The 10,157-nt window shown below is 48.0% G+C and overlaps 1 protein-coding gene and 1 long non-coding RNA gene across 2 annotated transcripts; one reads left to right on the top strand and one right to left on the bottom strand.

Moving 5' to 3' along the window:
- Window positions 1–309: 309 nt before the first annotated feature.
- On the top strand, window positions 310–4,940 carry LOC141568800 (uncharacterized). Its single transcript, XR_012492012.2, has 2 exons — window positions 310–904; window positions 3,693–4,940. It is a non-coding gene; the product is annotated as an uncharacterized LOC141568800 (long non-coding RNA).
- Window positions 4,941–5,628: 688 nt separating this feature from the next.
- Window positions 5,629–8,962, bottom strand: SUPT4H1 (SPT4 homolog, DSIF elongation factor subunit). The gene is made up of 5 exons (XM_019736389.3): window positions 8,616–8,962; window positions 8,010–8,116; window positions 6,736–6,791; window positions 6,436–6,489; window positions 5,629–6,034 (listed from the first exon to the last, which is right to left on the bottom strand). Exons 1-5 carry the CDS (start codon window positions 8,682–8,684, stop codon window positions 5,967–5,969), a joined length of 354 nt encoding a protein of 117 aa, XP_019591948.1. The 5' UTR covers window positions 8,685–8,962; the 3' UTR covers window positions 5,629–5,966.
- Between the last annotated feature and the right edge of the window lie 1,195 nt (window positions 8,963–10,157).

Here is a 10,157-nt window from a genome sequence, read left to right as displayed (position 1 = left end):
GAAGATATGGAGGACCCCCTCACCCCTGTTCCAGTATAGGCCCTAGATCCCCGTCTGCCATGGCAGAACTGAAGGGCAGCTGGGCTGAGACCCCAGTGTAGCCTTGCCTGGCCATCGACCTTGGGCAAGTGATAATAACTAACACTGTTTTCTCATCTGTGAAAGGGGAATAATGCCTCATGGGATGGTACTGAGAATCAAACACAACAATGGTGGTGGCCACTTTTGAACCTGGTCATTGTCATACTGATATAACAGATTATTACTGTAGAAGCACTGACCCCAGGGCTGCTCCTCACTCATTTCTGCCTCCTGGTAGCTGTGAAAGATCCCTTTGCAAGGACGCCACGTGGTTCTCAATTGTGGCCTCTGGTGTCTCTCACAGGAAGAGGAGGCGTGGATGCCAGAGGGTCTTTCCAACCTAAGCTTAGTCCACCTGCCACAGACGCAGAATAGACATGGTCTTTTTAGGCTCATCCAGCAAGGACATCACCTCGACCTCCGCCACTTCATCTCTCCCCTGGACTCCACGGAGCTCCAGACCCCGCCCCCATGTGCCTGCTGCCCTGGGGTGCAGGGCTGAGGAAGTGAGTCTACTCACTGCCCAGGGAAAGTGCCAGTGCCGCAGCTGCCTGCGTGGGGTGGAAGCAGCTGCTGGCTTCTCCCAGAGCCGGCCATCACTCCCTTGCCTCAGGCCTCCCTGCTGGGACCAGAAGCCCAGGAGGAAGGCTGGCAATGGCTGCCACTCCCTTCCTCTCTGTGGAGTTCTTCTCTCTCCCAAGCATGGATTTGCATTTCCCTCTCTACCTTCCGCTACTCAAGGCTACTCAAGCCCCCAGGGACAAGGTGACAGTTAAACCCCCCTCTTCGGGCTAGTCGCCTCAGAGCACTCACTTCCTTCCAGGTATTTTCCGGGATGGGAGTTGGGGTAGAAAGGGTGGCAGTTGCGGGGGAGTTGGGGAAGAAGGAATGAGGAATCCATTTTGGAGAGATGCTGGGTCCCCCCACCCTGGTGTCTGAAGCTGTTCTTCCCTTCCCTCGAGTTCTCTCTGTCGCTCCAAGGCTCAGTTTGGAGGAAGGACAGTGGCACAGGCAGGAAGCAGCACATAGTTCTTGAAATGGGCCTGCTAGCTCCCTGACTTCTTCCAGGCCCAGGCCTCCCTCTGCTGTGGGATAGACCCCCAAGGAAAGCTTGGGCTTCAAATCCTCTGTCCACGACCCCATAATGCCTACCCTCCACTCTGGCAGTGTGTGCTGAGCATAGGAGTGCCGAGGTTTAGAGGGAAGATGTTTTCTATCACATTTGTCAGAGGGTCTGGTATCTTGATGCCAGCAGCATGGGGCAGAGTTTTCTCTGCACTCAGTTCCTGCTTCCTGGTGTCTTAAAGCAAAGAGAAACACCAGCATCTATGGGCAAGAGGCACTGAGCCAGGCAATATGGGACAAACAAAGTAGCAGGGACCCCCTCTTGAGGTCAGGCTGACCCATCTCTGGGACTCAGTCTTCTCACCCATAAAGTGAAGGGCTGGCTTAAGTCATGACTCTCCCAGCCCTCACATGCTCTGTATGATCTGTCTGCTCTCTTTCTACAGCCCCAACACTCAGGATGTGTCCCTCCACTGGTGAAGGACTGAGCCCCAAGGCCCAGGCAGGCAGCCATGTGCTTTCTTCCTCAGTCTTGGCCTTACTGGCTCATCCTACAGCAATTTTTACCGAGCGCGGCTGTTTGTTCTAGCTCAAACAAGACTGGAAGGGAGACAGCCACACATGAGTAGCAGAAGTGACAGCTGACAGGCTGACATGAATCCAAGGGGTAGAAAACCATAAGTCCAGAACCATTTCACCACATGATACAAAATGGATGTTTATAATAATGACTTTGAGCCAAGTAGAGGTTAAGTCACATCAAGAATCTAGCATCCAAACAGCAAGTAAATATATATATATATAACTTGTCATAAAAAAAAAATGAGAGAACAGAGATTAAAATAAAAAGCCATGGTGCTTGAAGGAAAATGTTTCAATTTTGATAGATTTATGTATGATAGCTATATTGGAACATCTATTGCTCAACAATGCTTGAGAGATGACATTCCTGCCACACTTGCCTAGAACTTACCTAGAGGTGGACAACTTTGGACTATGACAATCCCTTAGGCATTTACAGCTCTCAAATTGTTTTCACCTAAATTAATGCATTTGATTCTCACAACTATCCTAAGACAGGGACTGCCAACTGCTTCTTTAAGTGAACTTTTATATGAAGTACAATAAACAGAAAAGTGAACAAATCATAAGTGTGTAACTCAACAAATTTTCAGAAAGTGAACCAGCCTATGTAACCAGCATCCAGATCAGAAAAGATGCTATACCCAGCACCTCAGGGGCCCCTCATGCCCTCTTCCACCTGTACCTTTCACAAGTGACTACAATCCTGCCACCTAATACCAGAGTTTTGTCCACTGCATTGTATAGAGAAGACACTTCGTTTTAGAGAAGTAAAGTGACTTAGAGAAGTCAGGTTGGTGGGTGGTGAAGGCAGCAGGCCTGGGAGGCAGGGACAATGCCCCAAGTTGAATATGTGTTCTTTTCATCACGAGTCCCAGTGTTCTTGTGGGGTGTGAAGGTACCGTGATTGGGCTGCTGATGGAGGGAAATGGTGAGGAGAGAAAAGTAGGAGAGGTTAGGGGGATGGGGACATGCCAGCAGATACCCCTAGAGTGGAACAGGAGATGCACCCAGAAGGGAACTGAAGGACTGGGCCAGTTTCCCAGTCGTCAGCGTAGGGATCCTTGAGTAAATCCCAAGTTTCTCCTTCTTGGGCCATTTCCCCACACTGCCTCCCTATCTTTGGCTAATTTTAGACTTGGGGACTAGAGATGTAGGGTGGTCAGGGGTGCTCCACGAATGTGTAGGGACATGTAACTTTCATTCAACAAGCTAATGCCTCACACTGGTTCTATGAAATACTCATGGAGGGAGCAAACCTGCGCGTGGGGCTAACTATGTCAGAAGCAGCAGGGTGTGGGCAATGTATTTTTTGAGCTAAGGCTCACTACTTGGTTCCTTTCACTCTGAGGCTCAGTCTCTTCATCACGACATAAGGATGTTAACTATGCCACAGGGGTTTTGTGAGGATCAAATAATAGACATAAAAGCCCTTTTGTCAACTGTAAAATGTTATTTAAGGGAAAGGTTCTACTGATACTAAACCTGAACCAGACTTCCAAACAATGTTATTAGCCTGTTCTTAAATATTACCTGTTTCTTTTATATGCACACATAGATCGGGTGTCACGAGTGGACCTGAGGATTAAATAGCTGGTTATAGATGGGCGGGGAGGAAGGTAGTGGCCATGCCCAGAGGGAAGAGGCCTCAGTCCCCACGCCTGAAGAGCCCAGCCTGAGTTTAGGTTCTCACCAACCCATCCCCATTACTCCTCGAGAAACTGCTCCCCAAGACCAGAATGTTCTGACCCTTGTTCTATCAGCTACCAATCCCTGCATTGGGCTGGAAGCTGCATTCAGCAATGCACTGCCACTTAGCCCCTCAGTTTTGGCGAGACACCCTAACCCCATAGCCTGTGGTGGGGAGGGAGTGGAGAATAAGAAATAAGCAGGCAAGGGGAAGGCAGCCTAGTTACCACTGTTTCTAATCTGCCTGACTTGAGTCTGTCCCTTGTTAAATTAAGGAGTCTTGCCTTTCTGAAGGAGTGAAGCCACCCTAGAGCAAAAGACCAAAACCCTGGGCAGCTGTGGGACCTCAGCAGTCAGAATGTGGCTGAAACTTTGACAAGCACGATGGTCAGGATATAGCCCTCACGCACGGAGAATGCAGGACAGCAGTACTAGCACCTGAAACCTCTTCCACACAGCACTGCCCACTCCCAGGGAGTCTTGAACAATCAACAGTCCAATTTCCACTTCGTTGGGCTCCCAGCAGGGAATGGGATTCCAGAACATGATTGCCTATCTGGGCTGCTGAGTGACACCACAAGCAAGCTCAAGGACCAGAGAAAGCACGAAAGCGAATTCAGAAGCAGCTTCCAGGCAGAGCCCGTTTGGCACGGAGTCTGTGAAATCCGGTCACCGCAGCTGGCCACCCCTCCCCCACAACCACCAGTGCTTGTCTTTCGCTTCCTGCGAGGCTGACAGTTAAGGCCCCAGCTCAGTGTGAGGCTGAGGCAGCCTGAGTGTGGTTATTTGTGCACAGCTCCTCTTGCCTCCCCTCCCCACAACTGTTTCCATTCTCACCAAGCAGCCACGTCCGGGTCAGACACGCAGGACAGCAACCGGGGATTTCCAAGGGACTTTTTGAGAAAAGCCAGTGAAAGTTGGGTGTTGGCTGCATGGCCTAGGTGCTCTTGCTGAAACCCACTCCTTCCCTCTGGGATGTAGGCTCTAGCCTGGTGGGGCTGCTTCCCAATGCTCCATTCAGATTGAAATTGAACAACAGAAACCATCGCCCCTGAGGCTTTCAGTTTGCTGGGCTGGGAATATCCTTGAAAAACTCCGTTGGAATTTGGGTTAACAGACCATTCCCTCAAAACTTGAAGGAATCAGAGAAAATCATTCTGGTTTGAGGAGGACCTGCTAAGTGGTGACATGAGCAGCCCGGGCCAATCCCAGCTTCCTTCCCATGGGCCCACCAGGACAAGGAAAAAGGGGGGAGGTCATTGGAGACTCAGCAACTCTCCCTCCTTCCCACACTCCAGGCCACAGGTAACAGGAGACACTGACTCACTAGCATCACCAGGTGGCTGAGACACAAAGCCCCACTGCAGGCACCTCTGCTCGTGGGTCAGAGCTCACCCTGCTGTGGTGGTTCCGGGCCTTTCCCCCCACTGTTTCGGTTGTGCACATACTGTTTATATTGAAGAATGGCCAACAAAAGGAGAGCAAATGAATTTTACCTTTTATAAAACTTGTTAGAATTTTCACATTGCTTCATTTTTATAATCACAATTCTGAGGTAAACAGGCAAAGTGCAATCACTTGTTTTACAGATGGAGAACAAGACACTTAATGAAATCAAAATGGGGACAATCAAAATGTGGAAATTCAAGAAACTGAGAATTTATGGTAAACTTTAAATTCCAAAACATGTCACTCACCTTGGCCAATGTGACATCATTTAAGGCCCCCTAGAGGCCTACTTCCTATGGAGGCACAAATTAGTGGCCAGCGGCCACCTGAGGGTCTCTTCAGTTAGGGAAATTCAGTGGAATGTGGTACTGCAGGAGGGGGAGATCAGGGGTGCCTTTCTAATGTACAGGAAGAGCAGTAAAAATAACACACAAGCAAGGAAAAACAAAAGTATTAAACATGGTCAAAGAGCAAAGACTATTAAGAAGTCTCAGGTTTTCAAGGGACATCTGCTGTGGCAGGTCTGGCAGGAAGGCAGCAACAAATAGGAACGAGGACCACCGGGATGACGGGGTTGCCTAGACTCAGGACAGTGGACTTTCCAATGAGACCCAAGGAAGTACAATAGAAAGGCAGAAACCTGGAGGCTCAGAGATGGGGAACGGGCAGAAGGGCCTCTGCTGCTCTGGGAAGGCGCTTATAGGGCAAGTGAGTTCTTACTGTGCCCAAGTAAGAGACAGGAAGAAGAATGTAAGACATCTGTCAGGTCTACAGAGTCATGTTTATTGGCATTTGACACTGACCATGAGTCCTGCCCATGGACAATGGGGTAGCCCAAGGCAGTGGGAAGCAAAACCAGCATCCTACTCCCCATTCAATTCAGACTCTATTAATCCACTAACCCAATCCCCTCCCACCCCCACCAGTAGTCCAAAGAAGGTAAAATGACCCAGGGACATGCTCTGCTGCTCTCTCAACAGTCTGCTGGGTCTCAGAACTGGAGGATGAAGAGTATTTGAAGTTCTGTCCATTCAGTTTCACAACAATAAATAAGCAGAAGCAGGAGATGGCGGCAAAAATGCTGGCAGCCATGCATCCTGCTAGGTCTTTATAGCTGTGTCTCTGGATTTGTAGGCCACTCCTCGACTTTTCAGCTCCCGCACTATTCCTGCCACAGAAAAAGAAAACACCTCTGTGAAGGAAGAAGAAAGGTCCCTCAGCTACCACCCTGGGGAAGAGGGAGACACTAAGCAAATTGTCTAGACTGTTCATCAGATAGCCCTGTTTGGTTGGCTTGTTACCAGTGAAGATCCAGGCAAGTGCCTGGCAATGACTTGGTACGAATGAGACGAAAAAGAGAGACACAGTGAAGCTGTCAAAAGCAAGAATTCCAGAGGCAGAACGGCTAGGTTCAAATTCTGGCTCCTCACTTACTAGATGGGTGACTTTGGACAAGTTATTTAAACTCTCTGTGCCTGGGTTCCTTCAGACTTGTGAGGACTGGCATCATTCACACAAAGGCCTCCCACAAAGCCTGGCGCAGTAAGTAAACATTATGATGATTGCTACCTTGGGGTAGGCGACCAGTGACAGACACCGCATACACGCCGGGCTTAAAGTTACCTGAAAGAGAAGAGATTGCAGTGGCAGTGAATTAAGACTAAAGACCAAATGGAGACTTTAAGCTAAAGATGACAGAAATGCTACAATTCTAAGAGAAGAGGAATCACTTCTGGCTACAAAAGGTAAATAACAGAACCCAGACACTTTCCTTATCTTTTCCAAAATCCCATCTTTCCCTGAGGCCCCTCCCCCACTGGATAGCAACAACACAACTAGGCCAGATTAAGGAGAAAGGGAGATACTCACTGACTCGCTGCCACTTGGAGACCCAGCTGTCCTCTGGACTCATCATCGCAATAATTCTAGGAAAAAGAAACAGTCAGCCCAAGCCTCTCCTGCTAGAGAAGAGAAACACTGAGAGAATTGCTCTCTTTATACTGTTCCCAGCCAGCACAACAGTTCTAGGAGAGGAAACCCATGATTGACTGGCTTAAAATTCTACTCCTGAGAGGCTGAAACTTTGATTAGGTTGGTTATTAACTTTCGGTTTTATCGACATGGTTTAGCAAGTGACTCCATCTTGGCTTTTTTTTTTTTTTTTTAACGGTGCTAATAAATGAACAAAAAAACTAAAGCATCTGAGTGCACATGCATGTGTAGGAAGTAAAAGTTCTATGACATCACTGTTTTGCCCAATCCTTTATTCTTCCTTAAAGGAAATCAAAGAAAGAATGGAGTTGGATCACTTTGAAAGAACTTTAGCAAGTACTGGGTTTGAGTGCAGTTTGTGTGTAAACCCTTAATTGGCCTACAGGCCAAAAAAACAATAGAATCTTTTTAACCCCCAAAGAATACTGCCCTCTGGCTCCTACCTTGGGGAAGGAAAATTAAGACCTGACCATTTATGTTTATCTCATTTTCTCTTCTCCCCACTGGACAATCTCAACAAGGGAACACTTTTCTTATAGGGCCTCTTAGAGATATTTAAAAGCATCAGCAATAATTTACCATTACTATATCTTCCCTTCCCTTCATTTTCAAAAAGGATCTTCATGCATGCAATAAACATTTATTAAGCATCCACAAACTCCTTCCAGGCCCTGGTGTACAAGATAAACACAGTCCCTACCCCCTACCATCATCAATGAGCTAACAGTCTAGTGAACAACTGTTCAGTGGAAATAGAATGAAAGCCACACAAGCTATTTCAAATGTTCTAGAAGCCATGCTTAAAAGTAAAGACACAAAGGTGAAATTAACTCCAATGACATATTTCATTTAACCCAATATATTAAGTGTTATCACTCTGTCACATAATACAAAAAACATTAAGATGTTTTACATTTTTTCTTGTACTAAATTCTTGAAATCCGGTGTATATTTTACAGTTAAAGAATGTCTCAATTTGGATTAGTGACCTTTCAAGCCGTTAGTGGCTACTGTACCGGACAGACTAAGCCTAGTGTGTCTCAAAGTAACTTTGAGACCAATCAGGATAATGGCTTCAAGCGCCTGCTCCACATTTACATGGTGGGGTGGGGGGAATATAGAAGTGAATAACAAAATCAAAAGGGGCTTACCCATCAAAGGAAGAGCTGGTGCAGTCATATACCATCTCTCGGTTACCCTTCATCTGAAGGTATGCGTCACAATTGTCACAACCATCATATTCAAACTGGTCGATGGTCTGCGAAGGAGAATTTTTAAAAAGGAGAGAAGTGAGCAGGAACAGGCCAAAACAAAAAGCAGCTTTTCCATACTTCTACCCCGTCAAGTAGAAGGCAGCCTATGTTGGCTGTGTCTCATCAGGTGCCCCACTCACCACTCCCACAGCCCCGAAGTTCCACCCTCACACTCCTTCCTCTCTTGTCCCCCAACTGCATTTTACCTATTTCTTTCCCCAGTCTCCTCAGGGTCAGGGACCCTCTCCAACTACTGCCTAAGCTGCAGATCCCCACCCTTCTTTGATTCCCGCTGTCCTTCGGCTCCAACAGAAGTTCAGTGAACGTCTGTTAAGGGTCAGGCCTGGGCTAAGAACTGAGGATTCAAAGGCACGTAAGACCGCCCATGCCCACAACTGCTAAATGTGGTTCCTACCGATGTAAACAATGGCCTCCTGCAGTTTCCCACATCCCATTCCACCAGCTTTCCCCTATCGCCCCTACAGCCAGGTCCCCGATGCATACCTTGACCAGCGAACACAGCAAACAAGCCCGCAGATGCCGCAGGTCCTTCGGCACCGTCTCCAGAGCCATAGTCCTCCACAGAACAGCAACAAACTTGGCTACGGCCGCCTCACCCACAATAATGTGAACAGCAAATTACCCAGAATGCCCATCACTTCCGGTACCTTAGATATCCGGTTCCGGTGTGGGAGGCCATGGGTTCCCTCTCTCCCCCCGCTTAAGAGATGGTTTCTCCCGCCTGGAGGCGGGGCCAGTAGGGAGTCACCTGGGCCGGCGCGCGTCCTCTCCACCTGGGCCTGCGCGAGGGCGAGGCCGGGTCGGCCGTTGGGCCTTTGGGCGGGACCCGGGGGGAGGGGCGGCTCGGCTGGCGCCTGCGCGGGAGCGCGCCATGACGCGGGCCATTTGATCTAGGTCGCTGGCACCAGGCCGCCTACCCGTCCCCTCAGGAGGATTCCGGATGACAACCGAGATTCTTTTTTGCCCTTCTGTGTTTCAAGTGCAGGGCCCTAGAGAATCCGCTGTCTCCCTATTATCTCTTCAGAGACGAAAAGAAATCCAGGGACACCCCTCCTTCCTTACTGCGAGAGCATTATAGCGTGTGCGTTTGCCGTCTACAGGAATGCTTGGTGGACGGCAGGGCGGAAAAAAAATGCATATTTAATTATTTTTAAAAAACTTTCGTACATTTCCTCGTTCCAGCTGATAATTCATGCTTTGTGTAGCTTTTAGCATTTAGACAGTTACTTTACTTCGGAACATCTGTAGATTTGTCTTTTTTTTTTTTTTTCATTTCATCCTGTAGGAAGCTAAACGCTTTGCTCTGTGGTTCAAAACTGGGCACCAGACAACCACCACCCTTACCAAACCTTTACTGGAGAAACAGAAGGGGGAAATGTGCTTTTTGAGGACAAGAGCAAAGGCCTCCAGGCCCTGTGGAATTCATACCCACATGGCACCAGCTCTCTGATCCACAATGGTCCCATGTGTAGGCAGACACAGTCATTTGTGTTTATCTGATTGGATCTTGGGGGTATAAATAGTTTCATGCCCTGATGTTCTATCCTCCCAATCAGGTCTCCTAATTGCAACTGAGCTTCCTCAAGGCAGGCCTGCTTTCTGTGCCCATCCATGCTGGGCTCTGGGATGGGTTAGGATGTTCTCTGTCACTGAATACTTTCCACTCTGGAACATGCTTTCACTCTGTTATCTCAGGAGCTCTGCCACAACTGTGAAGTAGACCCATTTTATGGTTGGAAAAGTGAGGACAGAAGTATTAGCCCAAGGTTACAAAGTCAGTCACTGAAGCATCATAAATTAAGAGGGTGAAGTAATCAGTACAGTGATAATACAGATAATGACAACCATAATGAGAATCCAGTCGGGCTTTCTCCTTCCCTGATCGCACTTAACCATGATTTGAGGGGCTTACAAACCAGTTCTTAATGCCAAGCCCACCCTCTACCTTATCCTTTAATAGATATCAGAAAGAATAGATTATCCTCTGATATCAGAATTCATTTCTGTCAATGTAGAAGACGAAAT

The sequence above is a fragment of the Rhinolophus sinicus genome, chromosome 12 (genome assembly GCF_057876585.1).
Source record: "Rhinolophus sinicus isolate RSI-liver-muscle chromosome 12, RSI-T2T, whole genome shotgun sequence".
NCBI classification, from domain to species: domain Eukaryota; kingdom Metazoa; phylum Chordata; class Mammalia; order Chiroptera; family Rhinolophidae; genus Rhinolophus; species Rhinolophus sinicus.
This window is presented reverse-complemented; position numbering and strand designations above follow the sequence as displayed.

Coding starts and splice junctions, on each gene's coding strand:
- SUPT4H1 (XM_019736389.3), bottom strand. CDS start 8,684: ATGGCTCTGGAGACGGTGCCGAAGGACCTGCGGCATCTGCGGGCTTGT. Junction 6,490..6,735: donor CTCCAAGTGGCAGCGAGTCA/GTGAGTATCTCC, acceptor CTTCTCTTTCAG/GTAACTTTAAGCCCGGCGTG. Junction 6,035..6,435: donor CACTGGTCGCCTACCCCAAG/GTAGCAATCATC, acceptor TTTCTGTGGCAG/GAATAGTGCGGGAGCTGAAA.